Here is a 25,792-nt window from a genome sequence, read left to right as displayed (position 1 = left end):
CAAACAGCGAAAAGTAGATGGACGAGCCAGTGCAACTATGCCATGACAGCTGCCTACATTGATACTTTATCCTCGTGTTGGCTCCTAATCTCATAGTCTGGCTTGAATATAGTCATCTTGTATTCTTTCTTAAGCTTTTCTCATTTGCCCATACAAAGTGTGTTTGCTCTCTTTGTAATGAGCCGTGCTATGTGGGCTTCTGACACTGTGACCTTGAAAAGACAGACGATGTTGGCAGGATGCTGCCAACTACAAGCTAAGCAGTCACAATTGTTTTAAGTATCGAGAAAGTCACTTGCTTAACAGAACAACTAACGCACCTTTACATTTCCCTCCTGTCATGTTTTTAGGGTGGACATGTGAATAAAGGTGTTTATTAACATGACTTAGCTCTAGCTGACTATTTCAGTGTTTTAAAATTTGCCATTCCCCTAACCATTTCCCAGTGGAGGCAAAGGTCACCGCACAGAGCACTTGGGGTTACTTGGTAACAGGTTTGCTTTCTTACCAACCTCTCAGGAAGGCTGTAAAGACAGTTTGCAGAATCACAGGGCCTCGTGGGCCAGATGAAAACCACTCTCCTGCCTTGCAGTGATTTCGGTGTATATAAACCCCAACAATTTACACGGTATTTGAAGCCTTTATCCGTAAGATAGCCGACAGGGACTAGGGCTGGTAAGCGAACTGAGGTGAATGTCGTGGGACATTCAACTCAACCACCAGTGCTTTGCGTGGCGAGGTGGGAGCAGCAGCAGGGCCGCTGGCACGGCTGCCACTGGCGAGGCCCTGGTGTGTGGTCTTCCCCAGGGATGTGTGTCCAGGCTTCTGGCGCACCGGGACGCGCACCCGCGCGCGCCAGGCTACCCGCAGCGCGGGCACGTGCGGCACCCGTGGGAGCTCCCAACGGCAGCCGGACAGACGGCACGGAGGAGTTGTCCCGGACGGACGCCACGAAGGAATTCTCCCGTACGGAGGGCAGGGAGGGGTTCTCCTGGACGGAGGGTAGGGAGGATTCTCCTGGCCGGGGGCGAGGCCAGGCTGGGGCGTCGCATCCCACCCGGGGCCGGGGCCGCTCACACCTGTCGGAGCCGCGGCGGTGCCGGGCGCGGCGGGTCCTGGCGAGGCTGCGCCGCCTCCGCCGGGAGCTCCGGGCGGAGCCTTCCCTCCTTCCCGTTCTCCCTCCCCCGGCTCCCTGAGCGCCCCGAGGCAGCGGCGGCTGCCTGCGCCCGCTCCGCTGGGAGAAGGAGGAAGCGCCCCGAGCCACGGGCGTTGGGAGCAGAGCAAATAACAGTTCAGAGCAGTGGGCGCCTTCCGGAGGGCAACACCCATGTCCCACAAGCAGGGTATCTGGAAACGCGCTCCTTCCCCCGGCACGCTCTGTCCCCTTTCATCCTTCTGTTCCCTCCTCAGCTCCCTCCATCTCTCCTCCCCACTCTCTCTCCCGTCGCCCACTTTCCCTTCTCCCTCCCTCAAGCCCAGTCCCCCCGCTGGCTCTGGGTGCCCCGACTGACTGTGCCTTTCCTCCTGCCCAGCCGGCGGCCCCGCAGGCGAGAGCGCGGCTGACTGGTGCCTCTACCAGCTCAATGGAGCAGCCGAGTTCGAGGTGTCTGAAGGTGAGTACAGAGGTGCCGAGGGGGGCGCGGCCCCTCGCCCGCTGTGCCGGCCGGCAGCGTGTGGAGACACGGGAATCCCTGGTGGGAGAGAGACACTGGCAGCACGTGGCAGCCCCAGGGCTGTGGGGCGGCGGAGGGGGCGAATGTGCCCAGGACAGGAGGGGAGGTGGGCTGGCACGGGATGCCCGCCGGTGGTTGGCTTGTTCCGGGCCTTGTGAAAGTGTCTTGGCTGGTGTTTGTGGTTGGGGTTTTTTTTGTTTTGTTTTGTATTTTTTTGTTGTTGTTGTTTGTTTTGAAAAGTAGTGTTTCGCATCTGGTGGCCTAGGTGGCATCAGCCCTCTTGGCCTTGGCCTCCGTGGGTGCTGGTGCAAGATGGCCTGCATAGTACCTGCCGTAAAGTTCTTTTGGCCTTTTTTCACCCCCTTAACTTTCAAAACAGAGGAAAGCTGGAAAGTTATATTTTTTAATATTCTGTGATCAGAGAAAGAACAGTCCTTGGGTGCCAGGGAAGAAAGTTTCCCCACTGTCTTCGAACCGTGTATGGTTTTGAACATGCAGAGACTTAGGTGCGAACCTATGTATTTTCCATGAAGCCAGATGTGTAATGTGCAGTGCCGTGAGCCTCTTTCAGTGTCTGTTTTCAGTGAGCTGAGTGGAGCTAATACCACATCTCGATGCTTTTGTTCTGCTGGTGCTATGTATTCCTGAGAAGAGTGTATTTACTGTTTTAAGTGCATCGGAAGTCCGGCTAGATTGAAAAACTTTCCAGTACTGAGGAAGGTGGCACACTGTAATAGATTGGGTTCAGGTTCCGTGTTAGGGGAAACTTTTCAACACTGGAATACGTGAAGTAGGTAGACAGTGAACTCTCACTCATTTCAGATATTTAAGGTTTGTTTCACAAACACAGATTGAAGTGATAAAGCTACAGACCTTGCCTTGGGGGAGGTAGAAAGATTACCTGTTTGCATTCTCCTCCAACTTTATTATCTGTGACTCTTTGGGATGTGAAGTCTTCTGTTATGTCTTGTGCTTTGCTGTTTGGAGAAGTGATTTAAACCCCAGCATACTAATAATAAGCTATAGCTCTATTGAGGCTTTGGACTAAGATTTTCCTCCCAATTATTCCATGGTGGTTTATATTTCAAGGTGTACTTAATAGTGTGTGTGATTACACAAACTTGCATACTAAAGCATTTCTCAAAAGATGTTGTGATTTTGTGCCTACATGACTGTTTTTTTGGTGAAATTGCATACCAAACCAGATGTGATGACGATAGGTGGGGGTGGAAATTACATCCGTGTGAGGGAGTGTAATGAGTGAGTGACAGCATTTCTTAGGCATCACAGAATGCTGAAAACAAGCTTTAGGTTGGCATTTACTTTCATTTAAAGATTTGAATGAGTAGAATATGCTTCTTAACCTCATTTGTCTGGGTAAATACCAGTGTTTCAGCACTGCTTTGAGATGATAATGTTTTCTTCTCAACAGATGCTTTATTCCTTTGATTTATTGGGGCATAATCTTTTATCACGGGGCATAATTTTTTAAATTGCTTAGCTAGCCCTAACTTCAGTTCTCTTTAATGCTGGCAATTTTTGGATTCCTAATTTTTCTCCATGACTTAAATGTAAATATTACATGTTTTCTCTTTACTCAGCATGGGAATATGTGAAATTCAGAGAAAAGAAGACTGAAGCAATGTAATTTGATCACACAAACTATAGAATCAAAGTAATCTGCAGGTAGTAACCCTGTTTATTTTAGTAGGATTATATATAAATATGACATGTATTTTCCCGAGTACATTGTTGTCCATTAAATGCCACTAATATCTAAGAACACATACAGCAGTGTAATCAACACACTTTGCAGAAGTAATAAACAATATTTCAAAGAGAGGTCCATGGTGGCAGTGACTTGACCTCTTTTGCATGCGAGTGTTTTTTCCTGTCCTTATCCCAGTTCTTTTTACTTTTCAAAAAGGCCACAACTTGTAACTGTAGCTGCATTGGTTGGGATCACCTAACTGAAGGACAGAAGGACTAGTTAATCTGTATTAAATATTATTGTGTTGTTTATATATCTAGATAGATATCTGTGTAGATTAAACCTTTACATACTAATGTTCTAAGTTCAGTGAGTTTTCTGGGCATCCCTTGCTGCTTTTGCTATTGAATGCTTGCAATGACCTTGCGGTACTCTGTCAGTTAGACTTCAGAATTGTGTTCTGCAACGTTTCTGTCTTAGCCTAGGAAAGAAAATTATTCTTTTTCCAAAAATAGATATGTTAGATGAAAAACATTCATTTACATAACAGAAAAGCGAAATTACATATTTCAAATGCAAGGAAAAATAGAGCATAGTAAGTAAAATATCACAATCAAAACCAAGATAATCATGTTTGATTTAGTCTTGCTGCCTTGAAACAAAATCCTATTTCAAATATTGCTACTTCTATAATTAACGTCTAAGTGTAAAATATATTTTATTCGTGCTAAAGATCTCAAAGCACTTTGCTCACATTAAGTACAGGCTCACAAAAGCTGTATGAAGAACAGTATTAGAGTATCCATTTACAGGCTAGAAGAATTAAATATAAAAGTTAAGGATGTGATTTTTATAGAAGCTGAATGTCAACTATTAAGCAGATAGTACCCTGGGACTTCTGAAAAGTCAGGTCTTTTCCTCTTTGCCCAAATGATCTAGTGGATTGTTAACAGGACTGCTTATTCCAGACCCTTTCCTTTAAGTTCCAAATCACATTAACTTCTTTCAAACTTCGTGTAAGTTAAAGCATGTTTGAAATATTTTATGAGGTGAACTCTAAGCTGGCATTATGTTATTCTAGATAGCATTACATTCAGTAATGATTATACGGTTAATGAAAAGATCGAGTCAAAAATCATATTAAAATTACCTCATCAAAGACTTGAGATTGGTTTACAGTGTAAATTTTCTTTTCATCTGTTTTGTAACTTTATGCTCTCGAGTGGTTGAAAGCTCTTTTAGCATTAGTGCCTTGTGAATTGTGATGTGAACGTTCCTGTTCACTTAGCTTATGGTGCTCTAATGTTCTCTTTTATTTCTGAGTAATTTGAAGAGAGATTTATTGAGACTGTGAAATTGGTAATATACTATTTTGTTGTAAAAATACATTTGAACAATGTAGCATTTTAGGGAACTAGAGGACTTGTGAGCTGATTAATACAAATTTAATCACTGTCAGGTTTACCTCCAATTGCTTTTTGTTTACTGTAATTTTCAATCAAAGACAGTAAGTCTGGATTTGGTTCAATACTGCCTTTTCTATTATTTCACGAATTCCATGGAAAGCAATGTGCTTGCACAAGCTTACAACTGAAGTAATGTCCTTGTTAGTCATGCCTTCATTAGTAAGGTCTAATTAAATAGGAAGTCTCCATCTGTAGATGCTTTCATATCCCAGTGTTTTTGTGGCTGAACCAAACAATTGATTTTTCCTTGGTCTTTCATAAAAAGGCATGGTAGCAGCTCTTTTCTTAACATTTTGCAGTTTGCCAACATTTCTTTTGAAGGATCATCACCATGAATGGATGTTGTGTTTCCGCGACATCTTAGTTGGATGGTGTGCTTTACAGTTCTGGGCTTCCAGCTGTCCAATTTGGAGATGTAGTGTATTGAACAGTATCTCTTCTGCAGACCACAATTCGGTGTTTGTTGAAAAGAAACCAAAATTCTTGGAAGGGGCTGATATACCCCTTGTGTCACCCCAGGATACATTTAGGACACTGCCAGCTTGCATACAGCACTGTAAGGTGTGTCACAGGGCTTGCTGATGCACCCTCTGATGTATGTGTATAATACAATTATTCCAGTCCTGTTTCATACATCCCTGTTTATACATTCAGAAACTCCCTGTATTTCATCCCTCCTTTATTTTGCAGTTACTTATAGTGGTGTTTGTTTGGTTTACTGTCTCTGACACCTGAGAGCTGCTGCAGCACAGGGAAAGGGCTTCTGTCTGAAAGGTCTTATCATCATGCTTTGCTTCCTTTATAACATTGTCTGTGGCTGTGTAAGACCAGATCCAGTAAATGACTCATTGCAAGAAATTGTGTGTATTTGATTATACTTCTGTTTGTTGCTGCACAATTTGACATTGTTTCAATATGAAAAGTTCAGCATGATAGACAAAGAAGAAAGGTTAAGGTATATTGAAATTATATTTATTTGGATAGGTTTACTTCTAGTGATACTTACCTACATTAGTCCATTTTGTGGTATTTTTATCTGTTGTTTATGGAGCCTTTGTTTATACATAGCATGGGTTTTGTAAGAATCTTTTGTTCAAATATTTTTGTAGATTACTATAAAAAAGGCTTATGGAATGACAATGAAACATGGGAAAGTATATGTATTTGTTATGAAAGGGAAAAGGTGAGTGGCTTATTTACATTTATTATTTGTTTCCTAATTTTGTGTTTTGATTAAGAGTTGGTTTGAATTTATGGAATGAATTAATTTAATTAAGTACATTGAGATGATTTAATTGCAATGATTAATAAAATCCTTGCTTACATGGTATTTCTGTTGGAATTTAATTTGGGTGTTTTCTCCTATGAGTCATTAAGTGTCATTTTATCATAAAACAAGTACTTGTTAATGCTATGTTAATTATTTTGTATTGTAAATATCTAACTGAAGACATTAGCTCCTTTTCAATAACCTGAAAAGTGGTGTTGCTGTTTCTTCGTGCTTGAAAAACAGACTTTTTTTTTAACAAAGTTTTCAGATCTTCCTGCCCTTTTCAAGGACTTCACACGCTCCTCTAATGTGCTGTACTTAGTTAACTAACTCTGGATCGTTAATGCTAGAAGTTGTGGCCTTCATCATCTGAGTTGCCAGGATGTGCTCTTCAGCCAGTTGCCTTTTTACTTTCTAGTCACAGAATCACAAAATCACAGAATCGGTTGAGTCCAACCTTTGACGGAACACCACCGTGTCAGCTAAACCATAACACTGAGTACCATATCCAGTCGTTTCTTGAACACCTCCAGGGATGGTGATTCCACCACTTCTGGACAGCCTATTTCAATGCTTAATCACCCTTTCAGTGAAGAAATTCTTCCTGATGTCCAACCTGAGCCTCTCTTGGCACAGGCTGAGGCCATTTCATCTTGTCCTGTCACTTGTTACCTGGGAGAAGAGGCCAACCCCCACCTGGATACAGCCGTTCAAGTAGTTGTAGAGAGTGATAAGGTCTCCCCTGAACGTCCTTTTCTTTAGACTAAACACCCTCAGCTCCCTCAGCTTTTCCTCATATGACTTGTGCTCCAGACCCTTCACCAGCTCTCTTGTCCTTTTCTGGACACGCTCTGACACCTCAATGTCTTTCCTGTTGTGGGGGCCCAGAACTGGACACAGTACTTGAGATGCAGCCTCAGCTGTGCTCATCACTTCCCAGGTCCTGCTGTCCACGCTATTGCTGATACAAGCCAGGATGCCACTGGCTGCCTCAGCCACCTGGGCACAGGCTGGCTCATGTTCACGTGCTGTCAACCAGCACCCTCAGGTCCTTTTTCTGCTGGTTTGCTTTCCAACCACTCTGCCTCCAACCTGTAGCAGTGCCTTGAGTTGTTGTAACCCAAGGACAGGACCTGGCACTTGACCTTGTTGAACCTCATACAGTTGGCCTCAGCCCATCAATCCAGCCTGTCCAGATCCCTCTGCAGAGCCTTCCTGCCCTCCAGCAGATCGACACTCCCACCCACCTTGCTGTCATCTGCGAACTGACAGAGGGTGCACTCAGTCCCCTTGTTCACATCATTGATAAAGACATTAAACAGGACTGGCCCCAGTACTGAGCCCTGGGGGACACCACTGGTGACTGGCCACCAGCTGGATTTAACTCCATTCACCACCACTCTCTGGGCCTGGACATCTGACCATTTTTACCCAGTGAAGAATCCACCTGTCCAAGCCATGAGCAGCCAGTTTCTCCAGGAGAGTGTGGGGGGAAATGGTGTCAAGTGCTTTGCTGAAGTCCAGGTAGAGACATCCACAGCTTTTTTCTCATCCACTAGGTGGGTCACCTGGTTGTAAAAGGAGGTCAGGTTGGTAAAGAAGGAACTGCCTTTCCTAAATCCATGCCACCTGGGCCTGATCCCCCAGTTGTCTTGTATATGCTGCATGATGTCACTCCAGACAGTCTGTTCATTACCTTCCCCGGCACTGAGGTCAGGCTGACAGGCTTGTAGTTCTCCAAATTCTCCTTCCTACTGTTCTTGTAGGCATCGTATTGGCAAACCTGCAGTCAACTGAGACTCCTCCATTTAGCCAGGGATGCTGATAAATGATGGAGTGTCGTGGCTAACTCTTCAGCCAGCTCCCTCAGTACCCTTGCATGGATCACATCCAGTCCCATAGACATATGAGCGTCTGAGTGGCACAGCAGGTCCATAGCTACTTCCTCCTGGATTGCAGGGTATCTGTTCTGCTCCTTATTCCTGTCAACCACCTCAGAGGTGTGGTTGCTCTGAGGATAACTGGTCTTCCTGTTGAAGACTGAGACAAAGACAGCATTAAATACCTCAGCCTTTTTCCTCATCCATGGTGACAGTGTTCCCCCCTGCCTCACATCAAATAAAGGATGGGGATGTTCCTTGGCACTGCTTTTGTTATCGATGTATTTATAAAACCACTTTTTATTATCCTTCACAGCAGTGGCCAGATTGAGTTCAAGCTGAGCTTTTGTCTTCCTAATTTTCCCTCTACGTGACCTAATGACATCTTTGTACTCTTCCTGAGTTGCCTACCCCTCCTTCCAAAGGTCATAAACTCTCTTTTTTTTTTTCCCCCTGAGTTTCAGCAAAAGATCAGGCTGAAATGTCAGCCAGGCCGGTCTTCTTCCCCACCTGCTCGTGTTTTGGCACACAGGGACAGCCTGCTCCTGCACCTTTAAGATTTCCTTCTGAAAGTATGGCCAGCCTTCCTGGACCCCTTTGCTATTAAGGACTGTTTCCCAAGAGACTCTCTGAACCAGTGTTCTGGACAGACCAAAGTCTGCCCTCTGGAAGTCCAGGGTAGAAGTTTTGTTGGCCCCCTTACTTCACAGAATCAAAAACTGTCATGTCTTGGTCATTATGCCCAAGATGGCCTCTGACCACCTCGTCTCCTACCAACCCTGCTCTGCTCCTAAACAGCAGGTCTAGTGGGGCACCACCTTCCAGTCTGCCCCTTACATAGTCAGTTTTCTAGTTTCTCTTGGTTTCCTCAGCGTTGGTTTTAGTTTCCCTTTGTCCTTTCTCTCTGCAAAGGGGGTTGTGGGTGGTCTCAGTCCACTGACTGATGCACAGTTTGGCAAAGGTGTCTGTCCTCTATGTCATTGAAAGTCTGCCATTTGCAGCAGGTGCCTGCACAGCAAACCTTAGCGCTCTCTCTCTGTCTATCTTACTATTTCTATGTCTACAAGGCTTACCATTTTACATGATCCTTTCAATTCCATCCAAAAAACTTCTGGCAATTTTGGTTATTGTTGAATTATCAGAATTTCCTTGGGTGTTTCAGTTGGCCACATCCTTAAAGAGACACTTGGTATACTTACCATGAAAGGTGAAATCACTCTGTTGCATGTCTGATTATGCAATTATTAGCAAGTCAAAAATCATGCTTTCAAGTTACATAGTCCAGAATTTTACAGGGACATCTTTTATGTGCCCTCTTTCTCATTAAATATGCAATAATTTAATTTAGGTAATGATTTTGTTAATAATTACACTGATGAAGTAAAGAGGGATTTTGTTTGGGTCCCAAATTTGCTGTTTAGACAAATTTTTTTTATTGAAGTCAAACATTCAGCTCAATTAGTGATGGACAATTTAGAGAGTATAGAATTGCCTGTTGTTCCAGCCAAGATACAGCAAAATCACCAGGTCTTCACAAAGCCTCCTCTTCCTTTATAGATCAAGTCGGAAAGCCGGGGTTCCTTTGAGGAGCTAAGTTTTATATAGGGATAGAGAGTACTCATTTTCTGATCTTTCCAGTTTATAAATGTTTGCACAAATTGCCCAAGCTGTCTTGGAGAGTGTCTGAACAGCTGAAGCACAGAAAAGTTTTTTCTACTGTGCAGATTTTTCTCTGTATGAACTTCTCAAGACTGAAAGAAATTTCAAGCAGGTAAGGTGCTTCTGTTTCAAGAATTGCAACCAAGAAGCTTATCTTGTGCAGATATGAATTCAGAAGTCATACTGCAGGCCACATAAGTGGGAAAGTGACCTGTTTTTAATATTCTTATTAATCGGTTATTTTCTGTATAATGCAGTAAAATGCCTTTTTTTTCTGCGTAAAATGAGGAGAGATTCAAAGAAGAAGTCAGTATCTTTTCTTTTGTGTCTTGGTAGTGCTTGATGAAAAAATTCCAAAATGATTTAGAAGTATTCAGATATTTCAACTGCCTTTCTCTCACAGTATGCTACTTGGATATATACTCCTTATTCAAAAGAATGGGCAGTAGCTCACATCTCTGTAAGTCTGTAATTGCCTAAAGGTATGTGACAAAACCCCCAAATGGTGAAAGGTGCTGTTTACTAGCCAGATTCTGCATTTTGCCATTTCAGTTGAATTGTCAGGGTTTGGTGATCCAGAAGAGGGAGCTGCCACATAAATTAAGTTTTCTTCAACTTAACAAAATCTCCTTTAAAACCCTGCATGGACTTGTTTGTTTGTTTGTTTGGTTTGTTTTAAGGTTGACTTCAGAGATTTCATGTGATGCCTTTTTGGTCACTCAGTTCATAGTTTGCTGATTTCTAAGGACACCGTTAGAGACTTAGATCTTTAATTTCCCTCAGTTTTCAGTATTGGTTCAGTGTTTATCTTTAAACATTGTGTTTGAATACTGCCCTACAATCTTTGGTTGGTATGATGAGTGCAGTCCCTTTTACTGAATCTGTTGGGTCTTTTTAAACATAGATGTTTGACTAGCATGCTGTAGATGTTTAATAGATATTTTCGGTAGCATGCAGGAAAGACTTTGTGGTGTCTGGCCTTCCTCAGTGCAAGTCCATGTTAGATGGGGGTGGCTTCTGGGCCATTGTAGTGTTTTTTCTGTGTAAGGGGTGGTTCTTCTGTTGCAGTAAGCACATACAGCTAAATATTTTGAAAATAGCAAAATATATGAAAAAATGGCATAACTAATGTGCACACTCCCATGTGCTTTTTAATGTGCTCTCTTTTTTTTTTTTTTTGTCTCCTTAGCAGTGCAGTGCAATTTATAGTGAGTCAATATATCATTTGTGGGCTATAAAAGTAGAGAACCATGAGGTACTTGGAGAAGGCATTAAATCATGTGCTTATTAAAACTTGTACAGATAGTGAGGAAGGAGACCAGACTTCTCTGGGCATGTTTTAAAATGCATAATTTACCTAGGTCCTGGTATTGGTTGGTGGAACTCTAGATTGCTACCTGCTGTAATGGTAAATCTTTCAAAGCTATCATACCTCATTACAGTCGTTTCATATTAACAACTGATGCAGTGATGTGACTGTTTCCTGAGGAACTACAATAGTGAGAAGCAGGTGAGTCTTTTCAACTGAATAATATATTCCCTTTTTTTGTCATTAAAAGCTAAAGCGGACTCTCAATATTAGGAGAAGAGGGAATACTGTGCTATGCTGCTTATATGTTTGTGGGGGATCACTTTTCATGTTTTGTGCAAATTTTGAGGTGCTGGAACTTGTCCAAAGAAGGGCAATGAAGGGTCTGGAGCACGAGTCTTATGGAGAGTGACTGAGGTGGACTTGTAGATATGTGTGACTTTTTCTTCCTCCAGGAGTTTTCAGAATAAGTACGTAAATAAATACTGGGTTTTTTATATACTTAGTATTTTGTACACGACTATTATAGTTCAAATATATAATACTTAAAAATATTTGTGTGTTCTTAAAACTGATGACCTGTTTGTATGTTTTTAGGTCTTCCATCAAATACAATTCTTTCCAGAATGCATACATTCCCCAGATGTTCTGGCTGTGTTTATTTGCAAGCACATTTTATAGTGGCTCATGTCACAGTGAATAGAGTTGACAGTTGGGCTGATTGCAGGAATATGCAAAATGTTAACCTCATAAATCTTTCTCCACCTACTGTATTATGTAATTTTTACAAAATATGCAGAAGTATGGTGCAAGAGACAGTTCCATTATTTTAGTTGGAACCATTTTGGTGTTGCAGTTAACGATGATGTATTCAATTCAGACACAATTACATCTGGACACTAACGGGAGCTGTTGATTTGGCATTCTGTTCATACAGGGGGCATGTGTCATTCAAAAGTGAGTTGTAAAACTGTTTAGCATGGTTGCATTGTTAGTGATGTGGCTTTCCACTTCACGCAACTACTATAACTAAATACCATATTTAGTAGAGTCTTGAAATCCTGAGACAAAAATAGCACGCAATTTCTTTGGGAGATACAAATTATATTAATAATCCTTTTCTTTATACTCAGAATAAACTTCTATGTTATTACTAGACTTAAAGATGCAAAGTAGAAGTGTTATTCTTGCAAGACTTGGTGGTTTCTTGTTAAATATGTCTTACTGATGAATCGTCATGATCTTTCAGATTTTTAATACAGACCCGTTTTCGTCAATATATGGTTTTGTCTGTTGGATAACTCATATTTTTGAAGGTTCTCTGATAAGCTCTTGTGTTAGCATTGTAAACTCTGCTTTGAAGTTGATTGTTTATTTTGGAAATAACCTGTGCTTCAGATTTTGTTTATTTGCAGGAAGCACTAACTTGCAGTCCTTCATAATGATATACAAAGTAGATAAAATAAATTTTAAAAAAGAATAATTCTTATTTTTTATGCACTACAACACAAAAAATTCAAATTGTGGGCTTTTATTCCCTTGAGATTTTTTTCATGCAGGTTTTTTGTTCCTAAACTTAGCAAACTGTTACTTTCAGTGCATGCTGTTTCCTCTATTCTAAACCAGGACATTACAGCCATGTTTCCCTTTGACTGCTTTTCCTGGATTTCTTAGAGTTTTTTCTCCCCAAGAACATTTGCCCTAGTGGAATGTCCACCTTTCCTAAGTGGAAGCTAAAGGGACCTTGCGAGTCTGTTGAGCGTGTTTAGTGTGTAGCTGTGCATTGATGTTTCTTCAGAAAGGTGCCACCATGCCTCAGGAACTTTGACTTTATGTTGCTTTTTGATTTCTCCCTCTCCTCGTGCTCCTAATTAAATTAATTAATTAAAAATCTCACTTAAAATGCAATACCTATGTTGACCTCTGGAAGTAGCAATTGTGCATTGAAATTTATTTAAATTTAAAAATACGGCAATATTAACTTGGTATTTCCGATATCTTATCTGATGATTTTAGAGGCATATTTGTTCAGTAATAATTCCAAAAATACACAGAGGTTAGTTAAAGGACTTGACTTGGCTTTTCCCGATGGTGTCAAAACATAAAATGTACCAGTGGAGAAACAGTTACTAGAATATTTTGTGTCAAGGAAACTGACTTCAAAGTTTGAGCTTCTTGATTCTACCGTGAAAGAAAACACTTCTGCTAGAGGACATCTCTAGTAGCAGTAAGAGGCTTTCTCTCTCTCCTATGCTGAGGTGAGTCCTCTGTAGCAGCTTGTGACCTAAATGTCAGACCTCGATACTCATATGGCAGAAACCACTTTATTTTACTGCAATTTCATAAAGTACCCAGAGCAATGCCTGTGCTGACTGGGGCTGGGCAATACTGACTTTGACAGCCCTGTCAGACTTGCAAAGATCACTTACCTACAAAGAAGCTGCAAAGCATCTGACAAAGGTGTATATAGATATTTATATATCTCCTCTTATCAAATGCCTGAAAGAAAGCATGTGTTCAAGCCCTGTGGTTGCAAAGCTGAACAAATAAAGGAGGATTGCAACCCCCAAACTTCTAATGACCTTGTCATGTACTATTTCTATAGGTACCCTGCCACATTTGACTACCAGGTTTTATGTGGCTCTGTTTTACTTTTTGTGTATACAGGGTGACAGTAATTAGAGCTCTGTACTTCTCCAGACATGGAGCTAAGTGTTGTTTCTTTGGTAAGAATAGTTAAATATGTAACCCATCCACATAGGTTCCTTTTTCCTTTTTGTAGAGAAAACCAGCAAGTACTTACCTATGTTAATGTAACATTTGAGTTCAGATGATAGCACAAGTCAAGAAATTCAAAGATATAGTTCCCACAGCAACCATAATTCACCCTCGTCGCTGTGGAAGCACAAAAGCCTGCACCAAATACCGTGCAGAATACTGCATATATGTAAGTGTGTGAGACACAGTTGCTAGGAGAGCCATAAATTTTAATGTCTAGAGGTATTTACATTCACATTTTATATCTTTAAGTATTTGTATTTTATTTTATTTGAACAATGCAGTAATGAAAAACTGAGGGAAAGATGCAATTTTGGATTAGTGTACCTTTTTGCTTTCGTGTAATGTACAATTGATTATACTACTATCTCTGCCTTTCTGTCGACTTTTCCTTTATTTTTAAGTGAGTAATATTGAATGTGAAATATAATCTGGCCTGCTTCCTTGTCTGACTCTATTTTCTCTTTGTTTACCCATCTTCCTGAACTGCAGCTATGAGGTCTACTTGTTTACCTACAAGGATAAATAAACCAGATATTTATCTGCATATAGTCTTGCACCTTGTTATTGAACTGCATCCATAGCTTAAGGCTCCATTATAAAATATTCTAAAGCATATGGAATATATTTATTTTCAATATCTCATAAGATACTTTTGGTTTCTTTGTTTGCTGGCTAAGTCTGCTGATTTGGTTATGTTAGGTGTGTTTAATTATTATCGTAGTGAGTGCAGAGATGGAAGTGTCCTTATTTTGAAATTATATTTTTTTATTTAGAAAAATGTAAACATTTCAATTACAGTCCAGAAAATGTTTTTTAAATAGTATTTACAGGATTTCCAGAAGTTGGTTGGCTGAAATATTTGTGTGATGTTTCTTAGCCTTTCAGATATGGCCAGTGGAGAGAGAGACTATGATGTTTGAAGATTGGTATATTAAGTCCCATTCCCACGGGTGATTATTATATCTGTAGGCTGGATTGAGCATTCATGATTATTTAAAAAAAAAATTCCCTTTGACTGAGGCATATGCTAATACCTCATAATTTATTTGGAAAAAAAAATCACAATGTAACTGTATCTCACCAGTCATTTAAAATAAAAGAAAAAAGGAAATGACACAGGATAAGAAAGGTTCATAACAAGTTTCTCCTCAGTAAACTACTAGAAAAATAATTTAGACTTCATCTAGTTTCTACCGGACTGATTTTTCTTAGCCCTCCATCACATCTTAGCCTGCTATATGAGCTCTTTATGGACTGTCTGGGCAGAGCTGGAAGGCTGATTGGATGTGAAAATGTTCTCCTTGGGAAATCTTTGGATCCTGCCCTTCCCAGATTGTTAGGCAATCTGCTTTAGGAAACCTGTTTTGACAGTGCCTGTTATCTCTGCTTGGCAGAGTCCTACAGGGACCATCACTGCCTACCTCAAAGCCAGGGTTGGGGGAATTCACTCTGCAGCCCCCTGCCTTCCCAAAGCTTTGTTATTCTGTTTCATTGCTAGTTCTGAACTGCGCACGTATTGCTGTACATGTGTCTAAAATAAAGTTGTTAGTTCATATGAAATGCAGGTTTCCTTGTCTAAAAATTTATAATATGAAGTTTGAACTCCATCTGAAAATTAAAACATTCCCAGTGGCTCAAAAAATTAGTTAAATTCTGGCTGCCATCTGAACAAGAGTTGGTCTGGTCTTTCCACCGGGATTTTACTGTGTCTGTATTCTATGAAATGAGGAAGGGGACTGGGAATTGAGAGTCATGGCAGTTCTTCAAGGAGCAGGTAGTGTGCTGGAGTTTGAGTAGAATCGTGGACAAAACTTGATTCATAAGGCTCTGTCCTGCTGAAACAAGGAAGTGAATACTTAGGATATAGATTTTGTGTAAGAGCTGTGTTGTGGTCAAAAGCTTCCATCAATATCCTGACAACATTTCTTTTTTCAGTGTATCTAACTAGTATTTTGGGGCTTCCCTGAAGCGAATAGTTACAAGAGTGTTTTTGTTTTCTTCTGTCTATCCTCTTACATGTTATAGTTGTGATGGTATTATTTGAACTGAAATAAAGAAGGGCAAACATCAGTGGAAAGTAACTACTGCATAGGGATGATTAGAGATAACTGGAAAACAGCAAAACATTCCACTTGGAATTGTCCTGTTGCTAGTGAATAGTAATACATGAAAAGACACAGGGTCTAGAAAACAGTAAGTTTACGTTCATGTTCATGACGAGTTTATTAATAACCGTTGCTGGATGATTTGATGCAGTTATTTTATACAATTAATCCCTCTGTGTATAGGCCCAGGGAAGAGAAATGTACAGTTGATAGTGCTAGGGATTGCCGGTGATCTTGGAGACCTCATTTTGTTTTGAGGTGATGGGGGTCCTGTGGGAGAAAATGGCTGTATGGGAAACTGCTTTCTATGTAGTGTTAAAAGTGCCTGGTGTTGTGAACAAGGTCATAGTTTTGACACTTACTGCCATGGGAGGATAAAGTTGGTGTAACTCACTAGTGCAAGTATTTTGCCTCAAGCATGTATCTTTCTCTACATCCCCCGAGATCCAGATTTCCTAATGGAACACAGGACTTTGATGAAAGTGGATGGCCATGTCACCTCACAGTTCTCAGTGGAGAAGAAAATTTCCTTGGTGGGATTAAAACCATCTGCTTGTGTCTTGGGCTGTTAGGTATGAGATAGAATTTGACTTCAATTTGTTAGTCACTGTTAGAAGATGGAGGGTTGGTATGTAGAATACAGTGTCACATCTGTTAAAGATTTTGTTGTTTCTCTTCATTTCAACATAGGTATTTCTGTCAGTTACAATGAGCTGGGAAAGATTTATTTTTTTTTTCCATTTTTTCAGTTAATGTTTTTCAGAATTTAGAGTATTTCACGTTTATTGTCAATCATTTGTTCTGTCATCCAGTCAAAATTACCACAAAGATGATTGAATTATATTTCTTAACTGTGAGAGAAGTTTTGTAGTAGAGTTGGTAGTGCTCTGTTATTGAAGACAATACACTTTGTTTTGCAGGATTGTATTTCCAGTTTTCAACTTTGACCAGCTGCTAACCATTGAGGCTAACAATATTTTTTTTTCTTGGGTTGGCCTCAGCCTGATTTTTCACAGAAAATTATAGTCAAAACTACCAACTTAACTTTGACCAGAAACCTCACAAGAAAATGCCTGGTATTCTTTTGTGTGTTAAAAAAAGAAAAAATTCCATCAACCTTTCTTTGAAAAAGCTGTAGTACGTGCATGCTTTGAAGGAGGAACTTCAATTTGACAAGGTGAATATAATCAATTTGACTATATTCAAGAGTGTCTTTCACTATCCCTGTGAATACCCACTCTGCTTTGACCAATTTATAAACCTCTGAAAAATGACATTTCAAATAATCTCATTTAAGTGTTGGTAGAAGTGGCTAGATAGGCTTTTTTTTTTTTTTAATACCTTTTCTGTCAGTTTGGCATACAGGGAATATTTCCTGATGCAGAACCAAATTGAACTTTCTCTAATTGCAATTCTGGTGTGATTTAGATCAGAGATGTTTTTGGTATTCTCTCTTTTGAATGGGATCAGAGCTGTCTGCTGGAAGGGGGCAGAGTAAAGGAAGAGTCACTGTTTGATTTGACATAGAGCAGGAACTGGCTGTCAAGAGTACCTTGAAAAAGGATACTGGGGGAGAAGGAATGGACTGGCACTGTGGAGCTCAGGTGGAAAGAAATCAAAACTCTGTATGGAGGAGATTTGTAGTACCTGGTCGTTGTGGTTATGTGCTGGAGCTTCCTGAAGAGAGACTGGAAATGGGTTGAAAGCAATGGAAGAGGCATTACTGGAAGGGGAGGAGAAACTCTGATATCAATCTCCTGCAGAGCCTAGAGTGCAACGCAACTTACTTGAGTACTGCATCCCCTCTGGTGCTAGAAGTCTGCATGGCATCGTTGCTGACATGAGAAGTGAAGCAGTACTCAAGTAAGTAAGTATGTTCTTGGTATGTACTTTTGGCCAAGTTCTTCCTCAAGAGCACAGACTGGTATGTTTTATAACTAACAGTGACCTCCTTGGTTCAAGTGGCAGAGAATTTTCCAGTAGACCTTATGATTGCAAAGTTGCAGGTGATCTGTGAAGGGATTAAGTTTCCTGTTATCTAATCGAATGTGTTTCCTCTTTTAAGAACTTGGAAATTTTATGCCTTTGAATACTTTCTAAAGAACACTTCAGAATTGCCATATCAAGTGTGCAATTGCCTGTGCAGCCTAATTTAAACGCCTGACGTGTATGCATTGTAGTATAATAATTATGTGATGAGTGGTGTTTTAATTTTCACCTTCTTGAGCAGACGAATCAGAGTAGTGAAATGCAGAAGACTGTTCTGTAGAAGCCCTGTCTGATCTATTGCAAAAATTGGAAGATGCCATTAGCATTTTGGAGAGCTGGAATCTCTTTCCCTGTAGTGAGGTTTCTGTGCAAGGTGAGAAGCAGTGCACATTAAAATGTACAGTAGAACTTCTGCAGACTTCAGTAGGAGCATAAATCTGGCTTTTCATATAAATTCTTGTGGATCAGATGATGGCTGTTTTTCTATAGGGAACAGTTGTAAAGTATTGCTTGAAATTGTGAAGTAGTAACTGCTGTCTTTGTACCCCTCTATCGAGTGGGATTTGGGGATATAGAACATAGATACCTCTCCTTTCTGAAAATACTGAAATATCTGTTAAATCACAGCTTTTCAAATCCTCCCAGAGGAGATTTGGTTAGGATTTTTTTTTAATACATGTAGTAGATGACAAGTAATAAAATCAGAAAGGTTATTGTTGTATTTTTATGGTTGAGTCTGTCATATCATATTTTCAGACTTGTCAGTGGACAGTCAGCACTGCCTGAAGTCTCAGAGGTCAACATCTGAACACTGTGGAATGGCTGTTTGTGCTGCTGATTGTAGAGAGGGGACTGAGGTTGCATTATGATGATTTACGTTATTCAAACGGGAATTCTGATTGCTGCAGCTCAGATGACTTAAAACATGACAGGCATGTCATGTGTTTAATTATTAGATGTGCTGATAGAAAAAGAGCTGGGGTGGCACAAATGTAACACAGCACAGCCAGTTCTCAGTGCAGGCCATGCTTGCTCTTACCAAACTGTTGTGCTGGCCCACTGGGTCCTTTTGCCAACCTGTTCTTATGCAGTTGCTCAGCTAATGGGAGATTTTTCTCTGTCTGTTTTTCTCAGATCAGGTGCAGTGATCTGGCTTTTAGCAAAGAAACAATATGTCCTGTATAGCGGGAAAATCTTACTGATAGGTGGTGAGTATGGGGTAAAGTTTAAGATGTGTGTCCTTGAAATACTTGGAAAATACAGCAAAAGATGTGCAGGATCTAAACTGGTTATTATCCCAGCGCTGTAAATATACACAGATAATTAAAATGACATTTTTACAAAGTCTTGAGCAGCAAAGAGTTTGATCTTGTACATGTATCTTTTGATACTGCATTTGGATTTTGTTCATATGTGCTGTTTAGTTTTTGTATTCCTCAGGGCATTTTTTTTCTGAATTGTATAAATATTTGTTTAGAATCTTAGGCTTTATTTTTCTTTTCTTTCTCAATCTTCTTCATTCTTTATGATGGCTAGAACTGTGCCTGTAGCTCCTTCTTTTTTCCATGTAGAGGATGTTACATTTTCTCGAGTGCTTCATTCTGCTCAACAGTCAACATGGTTTCTTTTCTTTATTCGAAGAGCTGTGGAAGTACAATTTCAATGGTACAGACTATCACAGGTCTTGTGATATGTACACAAGATGGAAACTGCTGACCTAAGGCTGCAATTATTATACATTTCCACTGGATATAAAAATATTTAAACTTTTCTTGAATTCATGATTTTTTGCATGAAGATAGAGTGATTAGAAACATGTATAAAGAGTGCAGGTAGCACACGTTGAAAATTCATCCAGCTCTGTGAAATCCTGTCAGTCTTTGGATCCTGTTAGAGACAGAGCTTAGTTCTTGTCAAACAATGATGGCTGTTCCCAGTTGAGCTGGGCTTTGTGCACATAGACCTTCAGGGGTGAAAAGCAGCTGTGCTTTTCCACCACCCCAGTCACCTCCAGCGGCTCAGTATGATTCAAATTCCTGATGGAATCATGTGCAGAGAAGTCTAGTATAATTGTAACTTTAATGAGCACTGTTCTGACATTATTTAAAATTTTTCTTTCAACACGATACTGTGTAAATACACAGACTAGATTTTATGCAAAGACTCGGGGCTTAAGTCTCCAAACATTTCTGAGTGCACTGGATTTCAAGGGCAATTGTCTTCTTTCACTATTATAGTATTTTAAATATCAGGAACAACCTTTAATAGATTAAAAAAAATAATTGGTTTTAAAAAGAAATAACACGTGGGGAATTTCGGCTGGACCGAGCTCCTGAGGTGGAGCGAGAGGGTGGCTGAGAATGGAGGCCCTGGTCCTGACAACGTACTGATGCATCCTGAGAGAGCAGAGGAGCAGCAGCAGAGAGCTGTCCCGTGGGAATGGGGAACACTGTCTCATGAGAACGAGGACTTGTTTTGAACAGAGTGACTGAGAAAAATATAAACATCAAAGGAAAACAGGGACAGGTGCACAGAAATGTTGTGAGAAAGTAGAACTGAGAAGGTCCAACTAAAATCTACCTATTAGCTGTGAGAATTGTAGTTTGTGTATCTAAGTTGACCTATCTGTGTGGTGTACGTGTACCAAAAGAGCTGTATTTAAGAGGCTGTAAATTGCAGCTCGTGGCTGCTGCTGCTTCATTATTCTTTCCAATAAACTTTCTTGCTGAATATTTTATGTCGTAGTCTGTCCCAACAATGACAAACACAGCCCTTTGTTATTTTGAAATAACAAATTTTTACAACTTTTTCCATATATACTCTGCACCTCTGCACCTGTACTATGTTTTGTTTGTTTAAAGAAGTGGCATTCACCTTCAAGTGGCATTCTTGATTTTACACAGGATAAAAGGAAGTGTTTGCCTTTCTTGCTGGTAAGAAGAAGAAGAAGAATGTGAACTCTTTGTTCCTTAGGGAAAACTTGAACCATGTCTATCCTGAAGAGTCCTTTAGGTCTGCTTATTTGTTGTGCTCACTGTGCCTTGCCTCGGTGCTGAAATGTCTGACAGAATCATCAGAGATCAGGCAGATGAAAATGTCAACAAAAACCCCAGCCCTTTGTGGTTCTGTACATTTGTTGACATATAAAAAGCAAAATAGTTTCTCTCTCAGGGCTAACAGTCTTTATAGCAATAATTATAATTCTTTCTGTAAGCATTATCCAAGTCTTAGATTAATTTGTAAAATGTTTTTTGTTGCTCTTTTCTGGTCCTTTTATATAGTATAGTAATCTTCTTTGGATAAACATGTCACAATATATATTTAATTGTACAGTCTGGGGATTTTTTCCTCTTATTCTGTCGTTTGTTGCTTGACTAGACATGCAGTATTTTACTGGATTGATTGCAGTTTTTCCATAGGGATACTCATGGGTAAAATTTAGAAAATATGTTGTAATTGTAGATCAAATGTAGAATATGAGAAACATAGATGCAGATGTTACAGGTTTTTTTGTGTGTAATTTAGATTTCGTATATACACTTTAGTACCTAGGGGAGATGGGTATAAAATTAAAGAGTTGGAAACATTGTACTGAGTGTAATTGCACATTGTCACTACTTGGAAGTTAATGTTTTTTTAGACAAGTTTGAAAAAACAGCGTGAAATTGATGGTAACTCTCTCTTGAAGGGAGGCATTGAATAACTTTCAGGAAAATAAAAAAAAATCAAACCCACACTGTTGTTGCCATTCTATGCCAGAGAAAGTACACAGTTAGGAAGTACTCTGGTTCTTCTGTATAAAGTGTTGCTGACATTTTTAGGGTATGTGCAGTGAGTGACCTTTGGTAAATTATAAACTATAGCTGGACTATTTTCATGAAAGTTGATGTGCCTTTGATCTATTTGATCTCTAATACTAAGATGCTATTAAGATAATTAAAAATACTTAATATTTGAAATATTTATTCTTTTTGTTTTGTGATTTCACGTATGAAAGCTTTTGTTGTCAAAAGTTGTCTCTTGTTGCTTTGATGTCACAGCACTAAGCATTCAGATAGACACTGATGATCAGAAAACGGAGGTGACTAACAATTTAGTCTGGCCTGTTTCATAACACAAGCTGTGGATTTCCTCACAGTGATTGCAGCATTAGATGAGCAATTTTCAACAGAGCTAGGAAATAATTATCTTTCTATGAAGATGGCTTTTAGGCCCTAAACGCCTTTTTTCATTCTACTTTCAGTAGGAAATAGGGATCTTAATTTTCTGAGGAGGCCTCTGTGGGGAACAGTAGTCCTAATGCAAGTTTTAAGTACCCTAATGAGCAAACTGTTGTTGGCTTTATTGGGAATTTGCTTGAGTAAAAATGGAAAGGATTTGGCTCATTTACTTTCAAATGCCTAGATGTATAGACATTTTACTGTATTAGGATGCTTTATGATATTTCACTTGACTTTTATCCTTTCTTTATATTCTGTGTACATCTGTTCAGTGTAATTGCACATCCTATATGGTTAACTGAACCCGATGAAACACCTGTTGCTCACATTCAATGGCCTTTATTTGAATGAACAGTTTTCATCCATAAAAGGAAAAATCCAGTTCTGTGCTTCGTAAATTAAGGATACCATGGCATTTTGAAATCCCTTCTTAAAAATTTCTTCTGCTGTAGTACCAACTGGTATAGTGTGTAACTAGTGCTGGACAGTCCCCATATGCCACACTGTTTCTACTTATTGCACACCACATCTTTGTGGACACAGCCTGGCTGCATTATGATTGCCTACTCTTCTTTGTCCCACTGCTCTTTTCTTATGTGCTTAAAAAGTTAAATATGTAACTCAAACAACTGTGTTGTGATCATGAAGTTTATTTTAAATGTTGTTCTAGTAAAACCTAAAAAAAAATGGGTTTTAGTTCCACAGGGATTGAGTTGAAGTTTGGAACACATGTTGAAGACTGTGGGGAAAATTTCATGTGGTTTTTGAATATGTTTGAGGCCAATTTGTAAAAACCTGGGTTGTAGATCGTACATGTTTATTTGGAAATTATGTCTGATCTTGATGAATGAATTATGAAGCTGCAAATCATCATTTTCCAAGAAAAGGCCAAACAACCCTGGTGCCTCTGCCAGGTATCTCTGATTATCAGCTGCAATCATCATGTCTTTGCTAGGAAGGTCATAGAACTCTTTTTTTTTCAGGCTTTTGCCCACAGCCTGTTAGTCCTGATTTATTTATTTTTTCTCTTATAAATGAACTTCAGACATTAAATGAAAGAGAGATTTAATTACTGTGCACTGAAGCCCTTTGCACTTGCCTTAGAGCAACTTACTAAGGTATGGGAGGGTTCTTATTTCATGGAAAATGCCTTTACCAACCAGTCTCATCTCTACTGCAGAAGCCTATCACCTCTGGTTCCAATTCCATGCATTAACATAAAAATCTGAGAAATACCACATGAATGCAACATCTGTCAGGATTTATCAAAGTCTTACTAGTCTAGCTGATATTAAAGCCACATGATGATTTTAGACTTGCCTGTAGTGGGCCAATCGGGCATTAGGAGAGAGCTGTGCTGTTTTCCTCATACTAACCACTTCAAGGCATTAGGTATTAATCATCAGACTCCTAAATGATTTATTTCAAAATTAACAGCTTAAAGGATGTGTGCTTAGAGAAGCCCAAAGCTTCCCGTTGTGTTTCTGTAACTGTTTGGTTGTTTGTATTTAGAGTTTACAGTTCTGTATTTGAATTTTAGAATCTGAGAATCAAGATGTTCCTAGAGTAGCGTTGACTGTATTTTCCTGGCCTAATCCATCAGTGCTGAGATAACTGAATCATGTGCTTAAATTAGCTGTTCTAAAACAAGAAAAAAAAGCCTTGTACAATCTGACAGGATTCATATTGCTCTTTCTTAACTGTGTTAAAAGGAGAAATTATACTAACCTGTTTTTTATAGTTCAGTCTAGCTACTTTACGTTTCTACTCAGAAACCAATGAATAAATCACATGTTACATATGTGATAATCTAACCAGAACCTCAAGGAAGAATAAGTAGAGCAGCTGTTATTTTTACAGCTGTAGCTCATAATTTGAGTGCTTTCCATTTAGCTAAGTATTTAAATGCTGTCTATTTAAATATAGTGCAGGATTTAGACTTCTAATAAGTGTATTGATACAATACATCAAGCCTCTTTGCTTTTTCTGAAGCCCTAATTTTATGTCAGAAACTATCTGTTAAACTAGTTTAAAATTAACTTGTACCATGATCCCTTTGGAGAGAGCTTATGTCTTAAAATGTTTTTGCAATGCCTAGTCTACTTAAATTGTCAAGTTGAAGCTGTAAGTTTCTCTCTCAGAACAAGTATTAAATAAAAATGTTAAACTGTGGTTTATGTGAAGATCTCCAGTCCAAGGGTGTGGCTTCACTGAATTCTCAAGACCTTTGTTCACTGGGGTGAATCTCTAGTTGTTAAAGAATTGACCTCATAGATATTAAGTTATTCTCCACAAGTCATGGATAAGTTTAGATAGTAGAGCACTTGCTTTGCATTAGAAAATAATTGTGTTGATAATTTCTTTCACATAAAGATTTTGGTGTTCTGGCTAGGTTTTTTTGGTTTCAAGGTTTAGATGGAGACCCTGCTAATGGATGTTTATGAAGAAAATGAAATAATCTATATATACCACATATGGTAAGTACTTACTGTTTTATTCAGATTATTTAATCTGTTCTAGAGCAAGCAGCTATCACAAGTATTGAGGCCATGTTGATGAGAACACAGCTGCGCTGGGCAGGGCACGTCTCAAGGATGAAGGACCACCGCCTCCCTAAGATCTTGCTTTACAGTGAACTTGCCACTGGCTGCCGCAAGAGAGGAGCCCCGAAGAGAAGATACAAGGACTCCCTGAAACAACATCTCAGCCTTGGCCATATTGATCACCATAACTGGTCTACTCTGGCCTCAAATTGGAAGGCCTGGAGACACACCATCTATAACGCAGCTGTCTCCTTCGAGAACACACGCAGGATCACTCTCGAGGAAAAAAGACAATGCAGAAAGAACCGTGTATTGCAGAATACACCATCTAAGGAGTCTTTCTGCTGTGCCTTTTGCAATCGGATATGTCTGTCACATATTGGCCTCATAAGTCACCAACGTGCCTGTAACAAATGTGGATAGAGCCTTCCCAAATCTTCGTTCGCGAAGCCCAGCCATGACAATTTAATTAAAATATTACTGTTATTTTTATTTGATATTTCATTTATCACAAGTGAAATTTGTTGTAAATTACATATGAAAACTCACTTTCTAGCTGTGTCCTCTCACAGATACTGCTTTTTTTGGTAGTACATTCAAGGTTTTAAAGGAACTATCAGCAACTCTTCGTGGTAGAGATAAAATGCTTCTGTGTGTTGGAACATTTAGAAACAATTATGGCAAAGTAAAAATTTTTTCTTAAGTCAAAGTAGAGAAAAAATCCATTATCCCAGAGATGAAGTGGCCTGACATATTAGGACACTAGAGAGATTTCTGTTTCAGTTTGGCAGCTGGTGGCATTAGAGTTATAGTTCTGTTAAATAGTCAAAGAAAGGCTGATAGCTATAAATAAAATCTTATTTGTTAGCAAATATGTTACTGAAGTACAAATGTTCTTTTTAATGTGTTTATTGGGTACTCCTCTGTTCAATTGTATATGTCATTTAAATATAATCAGTAGTCATTCTGTGGGAACTCTTTAGGTAATCAAAATGAAATATTCCTTTGAAAGGTGAGGATTTAGAACTAGGAAAGAGGGAGAAAGCCCTAAAATTTCCTGTGGCTTCTGGTAATCAAACAGGTAGCACGAGCAATTTGTTGATGAGTGATGCCCTAAATAACTTTATACCCAATTAGGTATCACCTTATCAACAAAGGGAGGAGCTGTAGTTCATTTCAGAGGGTT

General features: G+C 39.6%; 1 protein-coding gene across 4 annotated transcripts in view; it reads left to right on the top strand.

Annotated features, from left to right (window-relative positions):
• The first annotated feature begins 926 nt into the window (after positions 1–926).
• Positions 927–25,792, top strand: part of PPP2R2C (protein phosphatase 2 regulatory subunit Bgamma) — a 194,180-nt gene continuing 169,314 nt past the window's right edge. Inside the window, exons 1-2 of one of the 4 annotated variants that reach the window (XM_027736236.2) lie at positions 927–966; positions 1,533–1,613. Coding sequence is in view for 3 of the 4 variants with exons in the window: in XM_039385827.1 (XP_039241761.1) it covers positions 1,328–1,343; positions 1,533–1,613 (97 nt within the window). In the remaining variant the exon portion in view is untranslated. Of the gene's footprint in view, positions 967–1,229; positions 1,344–1,532; positions 1,614–25,792 lie in introns of those variants that run through there. The other 3 variants (XM_039385827.1, XM_027736238.2, XM_027736239.2) reach the window with 3 other exon arrangements.

This window comes from Pipra filicauda, unplaced genomic scaffold, assembly GCF_003945595.2.
Source record: "Pipra filicauda isolate LSUMZ 115617 unplaced genomic scaffold, ASM394559v2 scaffold43_size3849885_pilon, whole genome shotgun sequence".
Taxonomy (NCBI): Eukaryota; Metazoa; Chordata; class Aves; order Passeriformes; family Pipridae; genus Pipra; species Pipra filicauda.
This window is presented reverse-complemented; position numbering and strand designations above follow the sequence as displayed.